An 18402-nucleotide genomic window follows, 5' to 3' on the forward strand; every position below is an offset into this window, starting at 1 on the left:
CCCATGGCCCCTCTCTGAGGATGGCAGAAACACCTGAGAAGCACCAAGTTCTAGGTCGAGCCCCTCTTTTTTGCAGAGAAGCAAACTGAGACACAGGGAGAAGGGACTGCCCGAGGTCCACGGAGTGTGATTGCAGAGCCTAGCCAGGTGACCCTGTACCCCTCCCACCCTTCCGTATGTGGCATCACACTTCGACTGCATTTTCTGAGGGTGTGAAGGGAGACCTTGCCACTTGAGTCATCCAGCCTCTGCTTCTCAACAGAGGAAACTCTCGGCTTCCTGCATGATCCGATCTCTTAGCAGCAGCTTTTCCTTTTTCACCTTGCTGGTCAGGATCTGAGCTGTCTGCTCATGTAGGTGGCCTCCATGGGCAAAAGTGGATAACCTTCAAAAGTGACTCCACCAGCACTTTGATTTTCCACGAAACGCACTGGATGAGAGGCACGTATCCCTTGTCTGTTTCACCCGTGAGACTGGGAGCCTGGCGACGGCAGGGGTTATGTGCTAACATTGTTGCCATCATCTGACATTTACTGAACACTGGCTGGACGCCAGGTGCCATGCGGAGTGTTTCATTTATAGTCTTGACTCTTTTCATCATAGCTTTTCAAAGAAATACGTGGTTATCCCCATTTATCTGGTAAGAAAACTGAGTGGAAGCTTAGCACTTGCCTACCATCATTCGCTCATTTGGTAAATATTTATTACAGACTTACATGCCAGGGCTTTGCTAGATGCTGTGGGCAGTCGTGATGAACAAAACTGACACCACTCCCACCCTCACGGAACTTACAGACAAGTGGGAGAGAGGATATTCAACAAATAATTTTACAAACCAAGGCCAGTGCCGTGTAGCCCAGAGCCCATCTATATGCCTCAGTTTGAACCCACCTCAGCCACTTATTAGCTAAGTGACCTGGGGAGAGTCTTGGACCCTCTCTGGACCTCCTCTTCCTCGTCTATAAAATGAGGACAGCTGGCATACTGACTTCATACGAGTGCTGTGCAGAGTGAACGAATCCACATGTCTAAAGCACCCACAGCAGGGCCTTGCACATTCCAGATGTGTCCTTGCTGGTGGTGGTTATGGAGAGGCACGTGGTGCTAGGTAAATGTGACAGAGGAGGACCTACTGTGGGTGACATCTGATTGAGTTCTATAAGGTGAATAGGAGTTAACTTGGCAGCGTGTGGGGAGTGGGCAGGGGAGGGAAGCAGGATGCTGGAGGGATGTTCCGGGCAGAGGGAATAGCGTTGGCAAAGCACAGGGGGAGGCGTGGGGAGCGGGGCAGGTAGGTGAGCTCACCTGAGGCACTGCAAGGAGTGTGGCTGGAACACATACGTGGGGGGCCATACCAGGTCAGCATCTAGGAGGAGGGGCCTGTGATAGACACAAATACAGCCGCCACCAGGACCTGGGCCCTTGGCACCATACCGTTGATCCGGGCCATGGAAGACGCTCAGGACGTGTCCAGTGAGCGAGCAAGCACACGGCCAGAAAAACCATTGGCCTCACGTGATCTTGGCTGTGGGTGTTCTATTAATCACCCAACTAGAAAAGGGGTCCATCGTCCTATTGACGCAGGGCTGTATGGACAGCCCCATCCCCACCGCCAAGCTGTCACACACCCACCTTGCTAGTCCCTCTCTTCTTGGCAGTAGATTAAAGCAGGTGGGTTCAAAGGAGGGCGTCCAACATCTGGGACTCCCTAACGTGGGTGCTGACAGAATCCCAAACTTCAGCCGGCGCCTCAGATGTAAGCCAGTGGTGACCACACGTTCATAGTAGCGGAGCCCCGTGTTGAAATTACCTGAGAGGAAACACCAGGGCTTCCTAAAGCAGGAGGAAATCCAAGGGTTGAGCTGAACCTTCGTCTCCCGGGTGTGGAAACAAAGCCCAGAGAGGGGGTGACTCTCCAAGGGTCACACAGCCAGGGACGGACCCAGGACTAGACCTTTGATACCAATTCTGCTACACCAAGATTTTCCTCCACACCCCACGGTGTGGCCTTGAGGTGGCGAAGGGCCGCGTGGCTGTGATCTTGCCCGGGGTCCAGCCTCCAGCCTCAGCCAGGGGGCACGGGCCACAAGAGACACAAATCCGGAGGGCGGGCATGGGAGGGCTGTTCAGGGTCACAGCCTGGTTACGCCGTGTCTTTTTTTTCCTCTCTCTCTCTCTCTTTTAATTGAGTGTGAGGTGGTTGTTTTTTGTTTCCTTAAGAAATGGAAAAGAATGGAGCTGTGTAAACACGGCGATGCTAACTCCCTGAAAAACCTCCTGCCATTTTAACTCTGTTACTGGAGAAATAAAAGAGAAATAATTTGTCCACCCACACTTAGCTCTTTCTGACGAAGGTAGGTGAATATTGCTTTGCTAATCGAGGGTGACGGCTGGAAGTGGAGCCACGCTGACTGATCCCAGATTGAGCGGAAGCCACAGCAACCCCAGAAGGAGCGGCCCGCCGTGGGTCGGCAGGACCCGAGTCACCGGGCGCGTGTCCCGCCTTCCACAGGTCTCCCCCAGCCGGTAGTGATGGAGGCGCTGGACCAGGCCGAAGGGCTCGCGGACTCTCCGAGAGAAATGCCACCGCCCCCACCGCCTTCACAGCCCTCAGAGCCAGCTCAGAAGCCACCACCTCGAGGCGTCGGGAGCCACTCCCTCCCTGTCAGGAACAGCCTGTGCCTGTTGGCCGCCTCCCAGTTCCTGGTAAGGATATCACAGGCCTTACAAGGGCCTGACTGAGGGCAGGTGGAGGGACGGCCCCCAGCGTCCTCCCCAGGATGGCCACCTGGGGATCGTGGGAGGTGAGGGGCCTTCTCGGTGTCCCACAGTGACTCCAAGCCCTCGGGCTGGTGTGTACAGGAGGCTGGAGTTCTCAGCTACAGCCTCAGCAGCTAAGACCCTCACAGCCTGCCTTCCCTAACCCGAGAAGCAGGACTTGAGGCCTCCCCAGCAGCCAGGCCTGCAGGGGTCTCTCTGAGAATTTCCCGTCTATGGAGATACATCTCTGGGAAACTTTTTACGTGGGTACCTGGTGGGGGTCCCTTCTGGGAAGGGTTTTATCTTGGCTCCCTCCAGTCAGCTTTTCTCCAGGGAGAGTCCTGAGGCCTGCTCTGCGCACACAGTACCTGGGCTCTTCCCTGAGCTCTGCAGTCTGGACCTTGGGGGGGCCGGGTTGAGGCTGCAGGTGAGCTCTGCAGGGGGACTATGGGGGCCAGGAGCCCAGGGTCCAAACTCAGTCCGCTCCCCCTGGCTGCCCCAGCTTGCCTGCGGGGTGCTCTGGCTCAGCGGCTATGGCCCCATCTGGTCACAGAATGCCACAGACCTCATCTCCTCCTTGCTCACACTCCCGGAACAGCTGGGACCCATGGTGAGTAAGCTCCAGGGAGCTCCAAGGTAGGAGGGAGCGACTGGGGACCTCCAGCCCCCCCAACCCCTGGATGGGGCTTCTCTGAGTTCAGAAGATACTTCCATGCCCCTGAAACCCATCTCCCTGCTCCCCACCCAGACCTGGTCGGCAGCTTTCAGAGCCTCAGTTCTGTCGCTGCCGGAATGAATGAGAACTTGGCCCCCCGCCACCACCACCCTGTGGTGACTGTCTGTCTCATGTTCCCCAGGCCTGGCTGGGCATTGGGACCTGGGAAGTCCCCAATCTGCTGCTGGTTACTCTGTCTGTGATCCTCATTACCACCCTGGTAAGGTACCTCCTGGCCTGACCTCCGTGCACCCCTCCTCTGACCCTGAGGCCCAGTCCCCCCCAGCTCCCACTTGATTTCTGAGCTAGATGTTTCAGGTCGGGGCAAGGACAGGGTATCTGTGCCCTTCCACTGGTGAGCCCAACCTGGGTTGAGGGACACCTTCTTTTCGAAGATGGGTTTGCAATGTTCTAAGCTGAGGGAAGGACTAAAGCCAGAGAAGACTGGTGTAGGTGCCCCACACCCCACCGAGAAGACCTCAGTCCACAAGAGACTGAGGGTTGGGGGAGGGTGGGGGCAGGGAGTCGGGTGGGGACTGGAAACTCCCATCTAGGTGAAGGGCGGTGCTATGCAGACGGCTCCCAGGAGAGCAGGGCTGCTCTAGACTCATTGAGGGCAGGGAACTCCATCTCATGGACACCCCGTCACTCAGGGGCCAGCTGACACGGCCCCAGGTCCACGATGCTGTGTCTTCCCAACTAGGTGTGGCACCTCCTGAGGGCTCCCCCAGAGCCACCCGCCCCACCGCGCCCTGAGGATAGACGCCAGTCCGTGAGCCGCCAGCCTTCCTTCACCTACTCCGAGTGGATGGAAGAGAAGGTCGAGGATGACTTCCTAGACCTGGACCCTGTCCCTGAGACTCCTGTGTTTGACTTCGTGATGGACATCAAGCCGGAGGCCGACCCTGCCTCACTCACCGTCAAGTCCATGGGTCTACAGGAAAGGTGGGAGGGGTGGAGAAGGGGTGGGCTCTATGGGCTTTTGAGCTCTCAGCTCCCCATCAGAAGGGCAGACGCCTGACATTGACTCCCAGGGCCCAGGAGAGAGCTGGCCTCTTAGTTTAGCCAGTGTAGACACATGCTCGTCAGGTCTGATTCCTATAGATCAGAGTGCCCCAAGGTAAATGCTGAGAAGTGCCGTTAGTGCACACGAGCGCATAGGCATATACAGGTGTATGTGTGTGCACACTCACACATACGCTGCTGTGCTCAAGTAAGTTCGGGTAGGTTTCCTTATTACAGGACTCGTCTGGGCCTGTAACATGCTTGCGTTCATTGTAAATCAGCAAGCAGGTAGCGTGTGGCATTCCTCAAAGTCTGCTGACCACTCTGCTTTTATAGAATGTCCCGGAGTATTCCCCAGAACATACTTTGGGAGGTGTCAGCACCTTTTCAGAGCCTCGTTGGGTAAGCTGGATCACACCAGGTTTGAGTTCTCCACATGATATCTTGGAAGAAGCCCTGGACGAGGAGTCAGAAAACCTAGCTTGTAGTTTCGGCTCTGCGATTCCCTTACTGTGTGAGCTTGGGCAGTTCTTGTCCCCTCTCTGGGACTCGCTTTCCCTTTCTATGTGGTCAGCGCCCTTCAACTGTTCTGTTGACGCTTTAGACACCGAATGGGGTAGAGCCTGTCCAGTGCAGACATCTTTGCTGCTGCTATGCAGCCCCGGGACTCCGTCTTCCCCTGACAGCCAAGGGGCCTGGCCTCTCCTGGATGAGATTTCCATGACTCATGGCCAGCGTCAGCCAGGACTGGCGGGACCGAGGCCATGATGCGGAGGGGTAGAGCGTCGCTTTCCTGCTCTAGTCAGGTGCCCTCTCTCATGAGCTTCCTGGGGCCACAGGGCTGGGCACTGCCTCTGGGCAGTGACAGAAGAGAGTCCAGGGAGGGCTGTGTTGAGGCCGCCTTGGATGGAACCTCTGGAACCGGGGCCCCAAGCCCCCCACCTCAGTTAGCATCTCCATTGCAGGAGGCAGGAGAAGGGGAATCAGGCCTAAGCCCCGGAGCTGAGACTCATGCTGCTCCCGTCAGGGGTGCTGTCACCCTCCCACTCCTCCCGCTGCCACCCTTGATCTCTCCCTCCCCACCTCCCCACCCCTGAGACTCACCCCCCCTTTCCCGGTCCTTCCAGGAGGGGCTCCAATGTCTCCCTGACCCTGGACATGTGCACACCAGGCTGCAATGAGGAGGGCTTCGGCTATCTCATGTCCCCACGTGAGGAGTCAGCCCGCGAGTACCTGCTCAGCGCCTCCCGTGTCCTGCAGGCCAAGGAGCTTCATGAGAAGGCCCTGGACCCCTTCCTGCTGCAGGCAGAATTCTTTGTGAGTCCTCCCGTGCCAGTCACGCCGCTCTGGGTAGACCTTTCTGCTCACACCGATCACGCACCTAGCAAGGCAGTGGTGGGGGTGCCCAGAACCCAGCATCTGATGGATTTGTTATTTCCTTATCCGCTCTCCCACCATCTTGGGCGAGCTGCTTCCCCTCTGAGCCTCCGTTTCCTCACCTGGAAAATGGGGGTAGAAATCATAGGAATGTTGCAAGGATGAAAGACATGGCTAATGTGTGCAGAGGGCTCCGCTGGGTGACGGGTGCTCGGTGGCGTCCCCAAGTCCTCACTGCCCACTGCGGTGCTTTGAAAGTCAAAGAATGCCTTCCTTCTGACTTCCTGTTTTCCCTCCCTTCACCCGGCTGACATCACCGAGCGTCGTTCATCCTCTGACATCCCTCCAGTCACCCCGTCCCCCTCTAGACCCCTTGCAGCAGCCTGGTCCAGCTGCCTCCTGTGGGATTTTGAGGGGCCCGATAAATGACATTTACCTGCTTTACCTGCCTGAGCCCTCAACCAGTCATCAGCTAAGACGTAATGACAGTGTCTCCTTTGTTTTCGTTGATGAAGGCAAAGTGTGAAATGAGGCTTAGGTGCGTCGTGATAGTGAGCTTTCTAATACTGAGCCCCAGAATTTGCAGATTTTCTACCCCCCCCCCCAGGTGGTGCACCCCACACCCCATGGGGGCCATCCCTATGTTTGTTTCTCTGCAGGAGGGTCCCCAAAGGAGGAGGAAGGAAGGGGCTTGGGTCCAAAAGCTGATTCCTCACTCAAACCTACCCATCCGGTAACTCACCAGTATGGGCAGGAATGGGAAAGAGGCCTTGAGTATTCGGGGAGAGGCCAGAGGGATGGGGAAGCCATGAACCTCCCTCAGCTCCCCTTGCCCAGGCCACCTTGTCTCCTACCTGGACTGGATGGCCATTCCCTCTGTGAAAACCGCAGTCACTCTCCGACCCACTGCTCCACATTCTCCAGGGCTGGGCATCGCCTGTCTTACCCGAGTTGGGCTAGCCCAGCCTCTTTGTTCAGCCCTATGCCCCCCACCCCTACAGCGACTGTCCACTTCAAACTGGACCACCACCTCCCCCTACCCCCGGGCCTCTCCTCCCATGCCTGTACTCACATCATTGTCCCACTGGATGCTTCCAGAAAGCCTTCCTTAACCACCCGAGCCTCAGTTCTGCTCTGTGTCCCCCATCATCACCTCCCCTTGAAGAAGGGGTTTGAATCCTCTCTGGTGTTTCCTGTTCAGTAGATTGTTGTTAAATTTGCCCAGAGAGAAAAGAACATGGCCTGCACACTCACTCCGTGGGCACTTTTGGACACGTTGGTTTTGGTTTTGGTTGTTTTTTTGTTTTTTTCAATTCTCACAGTAACCCAAGAAAGTGAATCTTTCTCAGTACTTAAAGCCCATACTTACTATGTCCAAAAACTGTGGACACTGTGAAACTACGTGTAGTCAGGCGCTGAGCAGCGGGGTCAGATGGAAGGGGGGGTGGTGAAGAAGCCCAAGGCACTGGGGAGTCATCCCGGAGAACAGTGGAGAGGGGCCAAGAGGTGAACTTACAGCCTAGGAACTGTTTGGACAGGTGGAGAGGGGTGGGATCAGGGCTCCCGACTAGCAGAGTCAGAAGGCACGCTGGGAGCTCAGACCTGGAGCGGGATGGGGAGGGGCGTATTTGCAGCACAGAAGAGACCTGCCTGTAACTAGAGAGCGGGTCACTGAGAACAACCCACGGTAAACAAAGACCAGATCCAAGGCGACCTCACATGCCAGGTGGAGAAGTGTGAACTTGGGGCTCTCGACACAGAGCATGATTGGGAGGTGCAAACATATCCTTGGGAGCTCAGAAGGAGGCTCTTTTCCCGGGGAGAATCGGGGAAGGCTTCTTGGAGGAGATGGCATTTAAGGTGGACAGGACAGAGGATGGGGTGGATGTTAACCACAAGGAGTATGGCACTGCCTGAGCTCCTGCGGTGGGGATGCCCTGGGTGGGAACCCGGATCCGTGAAGCCATTCAGGTTGGCTGCAGCGCAGGGAGTGTGATTGGCCAGGTCCCTGGTTCTCTCCTTGTTCTTTGTTCAGCAGCCATTAATTGAGTGTCTACTATGTGCCAGGTTGGCCCTTGATCGACTATAATAATAGTAACATTTATTATTTACTCACTACATGCCAGGTGCTATTCTAAATGCTTTTTATGTGCAGTGACTCATTTAATACTAAATGTTTACTGAAAGAAGGCATGCACTCAAGCAAACGTCTGGACTAGAAGTTAGGGGCACACCGGTGCCTGGATTCAAACGTCTGTGAGAGCCAGCCCACAGCTGCTAACTCCCCCGTGTCCTCATCTTGCAGGAAATCCCCATGAACTTTGTGGATCCGAAGGAGTATGACATCCCTGGGCTGGTGCGGAAGAACCGGTACAAAACCATCCTTCCCAGTGAGTACTCGCTGCCCCAGAAGGTGAGGGCAGGCTCACCCTCACCTGGGTGCCCCTTGCCCTGAGCTAGGCCTTCAGGGTCACGAGAAGGAGGGAAGGAGGGTTAGGGGGTACCGAGTGCCGGGAAAGTCTCCCTGCTCAGGGCAGAGGTTAGTTCTTTCCTTTTCCCTTGCCCTGGCTGTGCCTGGCTCTGGAAACCCAGAGAGAAAGAGGGAAGGTCGTAAGAGCTCCTAGACGGTGCGTGGTGACTAGAGAGTATTTTCACTCTCTTTTATCTCTTCAGAGTGGGCAGATTTTGAAGGGAGGAAATGAGGGCTCCGAGAGGTTAATTGGCTCATCCACAGTCACGCAGCCAGGAAGTTTCAAACTGGGCCTCCTTGACCCCCGGAACTGGGCTCTTTGGTCTACCTTGAGTTGACTTTGTTCTGGTTGTGAGTCCTCTCCCAGGAAGAGCCGCCCCACAAGGGAATGAGCTGCCTGTCAGAGAGCGAGCTCCACGTCACTCAGGGTGTGCAAGTGAAGCTGCATGGTCAGTCCCCTGGCGGGTCTGAGAGGGACAGTTAGACCAGGTGACCGAACGTTCCTCTTTCAGCCTGGGGTGTCATTTTCGGATAACTTTCATCAAGCCCCTGTCTGCCTGTCACCCCTGCCAAGTTCAGGCCCCAGGCCCCAAGGCTGGCTTAGGGGGTGACGTGTTGGAAGTGAGTCCCCACCAACCTACTCCGCTCGGTTGGTGGAGTAACGAGGCTTTAAAAAAGCAGTTTTCCCATCAGCATCTCCAACAACATGTAAGATGTCATGACTTATTTTTAACTTTTAAAATATCGACTTGTGGTTGCTATGGTTACACAGTCTCTAGGTAGTTCCGGTTAAACAAAGCACCATTTAAGGCCAGGATGCATTATTCAGGGCTGCTCACCTCGTCCCTCATCTTGCCACCCTCCAACCAGGCAGCCCCGCGTGAAGGGAGGGGCTTGGGTCCCCCAGAACCGGGGGCTTTGCTGGCCACTCGGAATGACCCCTGGGGGAGGCTGGGAGCCAGGCCATCGCTCCAGCGGTCCCCACTGGACTGCTGAGAGGCCCTGGGCCACTTCCACCATGCTCTGAGCCTGCAGGCCCTGGAGCTCAACAGAGAATCCTCTGTGGCCAGCAAGAATTGACCCTGTGCCTCAGAGCCCGGGATCCGCGCGGGGGTGTGTGTGACAGAGGACACGTCAGGCTTGGCAGAGGCCCACCAGATCCAAGACACCCCGAGGCTTGTTCTCTCATTCGCTTGGCCCACATTTGCTGAGCCCCTACCCCAGGGGATGAGAATTCAGGCATGAATGAGACACAGGGAGTTCACAGTCTAATGGAAGAAACAGATCCGTGGACAGTTACTAGGACAAAGTGACCAGTAACCCAGCTGGCAGCACTGAGGACAAGATACAGGGGAGTGCTTTCTGTCCATTTGCCACTGTGTCCCAAGTACCAAAATAGTGCCTGACACATAGCAGACATTCTGCTCCTGTTTGAATGAGGGAGGGAGGGAGGGGTGGGAAGGATAGAAGGAAGGGAGGGAGGAAGGGAGGAAGAGAGGGAGGGAGGAAGGAAGGAAATCTCGTATCAGCTCTCCCTCGCCATCCTCACTGCCAAATGACTTTTTGGGGTTCAGGGCTTGTATGTTGCCCAATTCCAGGGGTGCCATTTACATGGACTGCACTGACATAATGCCCCTGGAGTTGGGCTGGGCAATAATCTCCTGGCTGGTCTCCCCTCCTGTCCGTCATCTACCATTGTCCCCGAAATGGTGCAAAGCAGACATCCAGTCATGTCATTCTTCTCCTTTACCCTGTCATTGCCACCTTTATAATCCTCCGGTTTAGGTCCAGCCTTATAAGCATGGTTTATAAGACCCTTTGTCATTTGGTTCCTCACCACCTCATGTCACCACCCCCCGGCTGGCCCCGTGCACTGGCATCAGACAGAATGGTGTTCCCTACCCCTGCTCCTACAGGGCCTTCAGACCCAGCCTGGGTGCTTTCAGACCACACGCTGCTTGTCTGCCTGCCTGGCACTTGGGGGCAGGGACCGTGTCCTGTTTGCCGTGGAGTCCCTACCCTCCAGCACAGTGCCAGGCACGGAGGCAGTATTCAGTGGGGTCAGTAGAACCATTCCCGTTCCCACAGTGGTTCTTCTTCAACGCCAGAGGCCCTGGTGGCTGGTCAAAGAGGGGTGTGCCCACTTCTAGCACCTAATTTGGGCAGGCAGGGAGGTGGCCCCTCAGCACTCCCCGCTCCTCTCTTCTGCTGGCCACCCAGAGTCTCCTTCATGGACCCTCCCTCCTCCACCCCTAACCTCTCTGTGCCCCTGTCCACAAGGGGGCCCCACCCCCAGATCACCTGCCAGGACTTCCGGGCATGGGAGGGAGGAGAACTCGCCTCCCCATAAAACGTCCGGAGAACGGAGGCTTGTGAGGGTCACCTCCTGTTTCTCCTACCAGGTCTGGGATCCTCTCGACCTGTTAACCTACAGGGAAACTTGTAATAATGGCAGCGATCACAGCTACGTGCTGTGCGATACAGTGCGTGCTGGGCTAAGTTACTGGCCTGAGGACACCTGGATACCATTCACTCCTTTTATTTTTACAAGACCAGCAGGGCCATGATGGAAGGGATGTCTCCGGTTCACAGACGCGGCACAGGGGAACTAAGGCAATCGTGCCCGTTGGCACTCGTAGCAAGTCACAGAGCCAGGACTTGAACCCTGCCCTCTGGCTCCCCTGTGCTGCCTCAGAGAGCCCCAGACTGTATGCCAGATGTGCCTGTAGTTCAGCCTGTAGTTTCTCGGGAGAGAAACCGAAGCCCGGAGAAGGGCTAAGACCGTGAGCTGGTGACAGAGCCAGACCAGAGGCCAGGGCCGCGGGCCCCCAGCCAACTCCCTGCCCGCCTCACATGGCCTCCCCGTCCCAGTCCCAGCCTCTGCTGGCTGACAGAATAGTCAGTTCAGGGAGGCTGTAGCTGGAACAAAACAGATTCTACTCCAAGAAGAGGAGCAGGAGGTTGTGAGAATCTGCGGCTGTGGGATTTGACACGGGAATAGACTGGGAGAAAAAGGAAAAAGCCCTCTGTGCACACGTGCACCTGCTGCTAAGACCCTACCATTTCATCCATCCCTGGGCTCTCCCTTGGCTCTCTACCCCCAGATCTTAATAGCTCTTTATAAAGCACTTGACGGTTTACCTCGCGCTTTCACAGCTGTTTTCTCGTTTAGCTTCCCAGTAACGCTGGGAAGTGGGCGTGTCTACCCCCCGTATTACAGATAGGAAAGTCGAGGCTTAGGAAGGACATGTGCTTTTCAAGTGTGCACAGCACGTCAGTGACAGTGCGTACCCAAACTCTGCCACCCCTGCCGACCAGGATGTGCACTGTAGGTAATTCCTTTTCTGGACTTAGCCCACTCCTCTCCAGAACATGACGCACAGTGAGCCCGGGGCAGCTTAAGGGACACAGACAGGGGGCAGGCAATGATGCTATGGAAGTGGAGACCCAGGGTCACGGAGACGGGCCTGTGTTTTGCTAGTGGGTAGGCGAAGGAGGAACTTCAGGAGTCCCAGGAAAAATGTGGGTGCCCGGAAGCGGGCCAGATAAGGTGAGCCCTGCACTAGAAGGGTGCTGCTTCTGTCAAATACCAGCCTCACCTGTCTCCCCCCCACCCCGCACCCCAGACCCCCACAGCAGAGTATGTCTGACCTCGCCAGACCCCGATGACCCTCTGAGTTCCTACATCAACGCCAACTACATCCGGGTACGTAGCCCCATCCCAGCGACCTCTCCCTGAAAGGGAGGCCCAAGCCAACAGGATCTGACCTCCAGGCTTGCTCTTAAGCCAGCGTGGCTCCTGCCAGCCCCCCGGGAAGGGCCTGAGAGTGGGGACTGGGCCCAGGGAGCGCTGCGTCCGACCCTGATAGCCTGGACTTGGCTGGCCACAGGGCTACGGTGGGGAGGAGAAGGTGTACATTGCCACGCAGGGACCCATCGTCAGCACGGTCAGCGACTTCTGGCGCATGGTGTGGCAGGAGCAGACACCCATCATCGTCATGATCACCAACATCGAGGAGATGAATGAGGTAGGCACCCCATGCCGCTGCCAGGCGTCTGCTGCTTTGTGCCCTCGGCTAAGCATCTTGTTTCCGTATGAATCCTTACAACAGTCTCGTGAGGGTGGTAGTGTTCACGCCACTGCCAAGGGGAGGAAATGGGAGGCTGAGCGAGGTTAAGTCCAGGCCCTGCCCTCTCCACCTGCCCGGCTTATGCTCTGATCGGGTCCTGCCTCCCTGCCCGCTGGGGCCCACTCCGGCTACTTCTTTACCCATAGTAGCCCATTTAATCGAATCCCCACTAGAGTGCTTCAGAGTAGGCATCACTTCCGGTTTCCAGATGAGGAAACTGAGGCTCAAAAAAGGGAAGTAACGTACAGGTTATGAAGCTGAGGTTTGAACTGCCGTCTAACTGCGAACCTGTTGTCCTTTTATATCTTGCCCTGCTGGCCCTGGTGGGGCACTGGGGAAACCGGGTGGGGAACTGGGAGTGTATTGCAGCCTGGTCTGGGCCCCTGCAGAAGTGCACTGAGTATTGGCCGGAGGAGCAGGTGATGTACGACGGAGTGGAGATCACTGTGCAGAAAGTCATTCATACCGAGGATTACCGGCTGCGACTCATCTCCCTCAGGGTGAGGCCAGGGACTGGGCTGGGCCGGACTGGGCCGGACTGGGAGGATGGGGGACAGGGCCATGACCGGGGGCCTCCACAGATAACGGGGTCTGTAGCTGAAATCCAGGCCTCTGTCACTCTCAGGATGTACTGATAAACAGGGATGAGGGAGGGGTGAATGGACTTGGGGGCCAGAGGCAGGACCAGATATCAGTTGTATTTTATGCTCTTGGGCTGTCTCTCTGTCTACACTGTCATTCATGATGCCTTCCAACTCTGCTTCAGATACACTCAAGTCCAGAACTGCCTGGGTAAGAGATCTCCAAACAACCTCCAGTCCTTAGAATTGAAGGGTCCGTTAGAACTTTGAGATCCTGTAGTATTCAATCTGTCCACCAGAGGGCAGACACTTCTTGCTGCGTTTGGGTTGCACAGGAAAGTCATGGTTACACAAAAAGGGAAAAAAAAAAAAAAAGGAAGACGTACTAAATATGAGCAATACAAAACAGCCCAAAAGAGGGGGGAGGTATCCTCCCACTCTGAAGTGGTGCTTCTTCTAGGCTCAGCATAAGAGAGGAGATTGTTCCTTAGGAATCCTCTGGATTGGGTAGAGCCCAATGTAATAACCCCAAAGGCTGGGAGAGGTGAGCCAAGTACCAGGAAGCTTTCTGCTTCCCCAGAAAGAGAGGCTGAGGTGAGGTGAGGGCCGCCTCATTGTCACACTGCCATGGGAAGTATTTACTTTTGTCCATGAGTCCATGAGTCTCTACAAGAAGCCTCCCTACGCCTGGTTCTGGGTGGGTATTGGGAACACAGACTGTCCAAAGCCTGGACTCTGCCCTAAAGGAGCACCCCTAATGGTAAGTACCAGGCTAGAGATTGGCAAGAACATAGAAGAAGGCCACTCCATTAGCCAAGGTGTTCAGGGAGGGCTTCCTGGAAGTGGTGGTGCTGAATGGAGTTTGCAGGATGAGTAGGAGTTGACTAGGGGCAAACAAGGGAGAAAACATTCCAGGCAGAGAAAAAAGTTAAAAAGAAAGGCACGGAAGATGAAATAGCTGTGTGTGTGTGTGTGTGTGTGTGTGTGTGTGTGTGCACGCGCACAGCAGAGGTTTTATGTACAAACCATCTGGAGTGCAGGAGCACTCCAGATTGAGTACTACTCGTGTTCAGGGATAGGAGACGGGCTTGGAGGGCTAGATCCTATACGGTGTGTCTCATTTGCCAGACTGAAGACTAAGGAGAGTGGGTTTTATTCGGAGAGCAACAAGGGCTGTTGGAGAGTTCTGAGCAGGAGAGCAGCGTGTCCAGATCTGTGCTGCACACGGACCACGTTTGGCCACTGTGGGGATAAAGCAGTCAGGGGGGAGGGAGAGACGGTGGAGACACGATAAAGGGCAAAGTGGAGGTGGAGCTGGTGGAGAGGCAAGAACACTGACAAGACTTGGGGGTGGTGGCAGGCGAAGCATAGTGACGTGAGCAGGAGAGCCCCCAGGCTCCTGGTCATGAGACTGAGGGGTGACCCGGCTGTTTAAGATAAGGGAGCAGAGGACAGGAGCAGATCGGAGAGGGACTCTCTGCCTCTCTTGGAGGACCCTGGAGTTGTTGGGGCAGAACGGACGAGGGAAGACCAGTTGTCACTGAGCAGCTTCCACTACCAAGCTGGCTGTGGGTCTCTGATGCCACTGAGCAGTACGAGCAGCACGGTGTAGGTGGCAGAGGCCGTGGGTCCCACGCCGGGGTCTCCCCACTGTGTTCTCGCTGCTCCCTTCCCAACTTTGGGCTGCGTTGGGGACTCTAAGAGTTCACATGTATCTGGGGTGGGTCTCTGTCTCCTGGACAGAGCGGGACCGAAGAGCGAGGCCTGAAGCATTACTGGTTCACATCCTGGCCCGACCAGAAGACCCCAGACCGGGCCCCCCCACTCCTGCACCTGGTGCGGGAGGTGGAGGAGGCCGCCCGGCAGGAGGGGCCCCGCTGCGCCCCCATCGTCGTCCACTGCAGGTGGGTCCTCCCAGCCACCCACCAGGGCAGCGCAGCATCCCTGCTCCCCACGCCGGTCCGTTCCTTACCCCAGCGTCCCCTCTGCCCTCAGTGCAGGGATTGGGAGGACGGGCTGCTTCATCGCCACCAGCATCTGCTGCCAGCAGCTGCGGCAGGAGGGAGTGGTGGACATTCTTAAGACCACGTGCCAGCTCCGTCAGGACAGGTCAGCCCGTGCATGGGGGTGGGGGCGCATGGGGAGAGACTGAGGCACCCGTGGGGTGCAGGGCAGGAGGACCCACGGCACATGGACATGCTGGCGGATGGGGAGTGGAGGACACAGATGGGGAGAGGAGCTGGATCCAGACAGCTGCTGGCCGGATGAGGAGGGGAAAGGAACCCAGCTGGGGAGGGGGGAGGGGTGGTGGGGCATGTCCTCTCTGTCCCTGCTGTGTGCGCCAGAGCTGGGCGGGACAGGAAGGAGCAGAGGGACGTGGCTGGCAAGGGTTGACCCCTCCGCGCTACACAAAGACCAGGCCCCTCGCGAATGATAGGCAGTCATGGGTTTGGGGGCACCCTCCCGCAGCCCGTCGTCTCTCAACCATCCTGTCTCCGCTGTGCATCTCTGCCCGCAGGGGCGGCATGATCCAGACATGTGAGCAATACCAGTTTGTACACCATGTCATGAGCCTCTACGAGAAGCAGCTGTCACGCCAGTCCCCAGAGTGACTGCGCTCCTGCCCCGAGGTTCCTCTGGGCACCGCCCAACCTGAGTCTGGGCCCTCCGCCCCGGTTCCATGTGGGGCCCTGCCTCGGGTCCCCGCCTGCCCCCTGTCCCTGCCCCTCCTGCTTCCTTCTCTCTAGTCTGTTCCTTCCTCCTCCCTCCTCCGGCAGCCTTGGCCTGGCCCCTGCTCCCGAACATAGCTCTTCCTACTGTACATACTGGGGACTGGGGCAGGGTGGGAGAGGGATGTGCCAGGCCAGGCCTGGGGTCCCGGGGCCTGACCCATGCCATGCAGACCTGGGGCCTCAGTTTTTAATGATAGTTCCATTGCTACTTGATCCAAAACGTTTCTGTGCCGCAAGCGTCCCGCTGTAGCGTGTCTGTCTGTCCGTCCATCTCTGCTGTCTGTACCGGACACTGTGTCTCCTCGGCCCGGGGAAAGGGGTGATGAGCTCCAGCCCCACAGTAGCCCAGGCAGAGGCGCCTGCCCTGGGCCCCCACCCCCACTTCCCACCCGGCAGATTGCATTTTGCCCCAGTTACTGAGCTCGGGATGGGGAGCGCCTGAGGAATGGGCCGAGAGATCTCAGCTGGGCGAGAGGTCTCTGGGTTGGGGTGGGGTGAGTATCACAGCCAGGATGACCTCTTGGTGTCAGATGCCTTCAGGAGGCAGTGACCAGCCTGTGAGGCATTGAGGAAGCAGGGGACGGAGGGGGGCTGTGAACCCAGAGGACCTGAGCCCTGGTGGGTGGTGGGAGAAGGGGGAGCTCTGAGGGTGGGGTGGGGTCTGGGCCCCAGATCCGTGTGGAACACTTTTCTGTGTCACCGTGGGAAAGCCTTCCCAGAAGTCTCGCTGCGTGTAGCTCTGCGTGTGTTCCTGTGTCCATGCGTGTGTTGAGAGCCCGTCAGTCGGGCGTGCATGACTCTTGGCAACATGTGTTATCTTGGAGCCACGTGTTTTTATTGCTGACTTTAAATATTTATTCCACGGCAGACAGAGACATTTGGTGTCTTTTTATAATTTGCTCGTGGTCATTGAATAGAGCAATAAACGGAGCATTTTGAGCAAAACTAGCCTCCTGCGTCCGTATAATTGCCTCTCCCCTCCCTGCCTCTCTGTAATCCGGTCTTTGTGCATCCTCTACACACACACACACACACACACACACACACACACACACACACACTCAAGGTCCCTAGCGCCTGGTCTCTGTGCACCCTCTACACACACGCTCACACAACACACACACACACACACACACACACACACACACACACACGCAGAGGCACACCCTCCAGCTCCCTAGTGCCCCCCGTGGAGATTGGAAGTATGGGCCAAATCCATTTGATTTTGGCAGGGTCTCCTGCACCCTCACCTCCAACCCATCCAGGAGGCCTGGACCATGAGGAGCCTCAAGGGCAGGTATGGGAGGCTTCCAGAGAAGGCAAAGTGTCTGGAAGACCACCAGCTCCGACAGATGGGCCAGAGAGGCCAAGGCTCGAGCAGGGAGACTTTCAGGTCACACCCAGGCTCCTCCCTGTTGGCCAGCCCACTTATCCCATCAGCCCTACAGGTCCCAATAGCAGCTGCAACCTGGACGTTTCCCTTATAAGGCCTGGGCTGACAGTAACCTCCCCCCCAAAGCACCCAGGGACTCTGCCCCAGGGCTCAGATCCTGAGCCACCCGGACACTCCTGCTCTATTCTTACCCCTGCCCTCAGGGATGCAGCAAAAGTAGCCGTGATGCTGCTGCTGGCAGGCGGGGGTCACTCCAGGGCATGGGAGGATCCAGGGCAGGGCTACTGACCGATCAGTGAGTCCTTACAAAGCACCAGAACCTCATGTGGTGGTAGACTGTCCCAAGCGTGCAGACAATAAGGAAAGAACAGGGAGGGGCTTTGAACAGCTGGGATGCAGGTCCCAGAGCGGGGGATGGGCATGCTCTCCAGCCACCCTCCAACAGGAGGGTAGGCCCTCTTACCCTCTACCTGGATTAGAGAAGGATTGAGCTATAGGAGTGGGAAGGGGGAGGGGAGCTAACGTGTCTATCTCCTCTTCCAGGGTGGCCCTGTGAGGCCACTTAAAGCCATGCAGGCACCACACATAGAGTCTAACATGAACGGTGCCCCCTGGATGTATGCGAAGTGGCAGACTTCCCTGACTCCGGCCCCACTGGACTGTTCACACATGTACATATGTGTATGTATGTGCGTGTGCGCACACACACGCTACCCTGAGCCCCTCAGCTCAGCGAGGTCCCGCCCACCAGCAGTGAGAACCAAAACCTCTGGCGAAAGAGAACAGGAAAAGTAAGCCTGGACCACCACCCTCAGTCTCCTGCCCACACGCCTGGTCCCCAGCATTTCCTCCAGCCTTGGCTCCAGCCTTACTTCCCCCCTCCCCTCCCCCAGCAGAGCAGCGTGCCAATCTAGCTGGGGCAGCTGTGGAGGCTCAGTAAGGGATCGCCCCCAAGGGGCCAGACATTTAAGGGACCGGTGACTCCACTGTTGGGACAAAAGAAGGAGACTTGCCCGCCTACAGCCCAGGAGTAGCTGCACCCCCAAAGCCCTGGACACAGCATTCAAGGGTTAAGAGGGACAGGTCACGCAAAGGTAAGGCTCCCCTCTTTCCTCAAGGTAAGGCTCCCCTCTTTCTTCAAGAAGGGTGCAGAACCTGCTACCTTTGGAGCCCAGAGCAGGACAGCCAGAGTAAGCTAACTCGTGTGAGTTCGCTCCTTGGGGCGGGAGGGGGAGGAAG

The 18402-nt window shown here is 56.8% G+C and overlaps 1 protein-coding gene across 3 annotated transcripts in view; it reads left to right on the forward strand.

The window, feature by feature from the left end:
- The window catches only part of PTPN5 (protein tyrosine phosphatase non-receptor type 5), a 55941-nt gene extending 39231 nt beyond the window's left edge, over positions 1 to 16710 (forward strand). For all 3 annotated transcript variants that reach the window (XM_060606187.3, XM_060606188.3, XM_060606189.3), the window contains 12 exons: positions 2513 to 2706; positions 3263 to 3370; positions 3618 to 3695; positions 4179 to 4420; positions 5608 to 5797; positions 8163 to 8247; positions 11954 to 12033; positions 12218 to 12355; positions 12847 to 12957; positions 14782 to 14942; positions 15034 to 15147; positions 15557 to 16710. In XM_060606187.3, coding sequence (XP_060462170.2) covers positions 2513 to 2706; positions 3263 to 3370; positions 3618 to 3695; positions 4179 to 4420; positions 5608 to 5797; positions 8163 to 8247; positions 11954 to 12033; positions 12218 to 12355; positions 12847 to 12957; positions 14782 to 14942; positions 15034 to 15147; positions 15557 to 15650 — 1595 coding nt within the window. In that variant the 3' untranslated portion in view covers positions 15651 to 16710. The remainder of the gene's footprint in view (positions 1 to 2512; positions 2707 to 3262; positions 3371 to 3617; positions 3696 to 4178; positions 4421 to 5607; positions 5798 to 8162; positions 8248 to 11953; positions 12034 to 12217; positions 12356 to 12846; positions 12958 to 14781; positions 14943 to 15033; positions 15148 to 15556) is intronic.
- The last annotated feature ends 1692 nt before the right edge of the window (positions 16711 to 18402 follow it).

The sequence above is a fragment of the Panthera onca genome, chromosome D1 (genome assembly GCF_046562875.1).
Source record: "Panthera onca isolate mPanOnc1 chromosome D1, mPanOnc1 haplotype 2, whole genome shotgun sequence".
In the NCBI taxonomy this organism is placed as follows: domain Eukaryota; kingdom Metazoa; phylum Chordata; class Mammalia; order Carnivora; family Felidae; genus Panthera; species Panthera onca.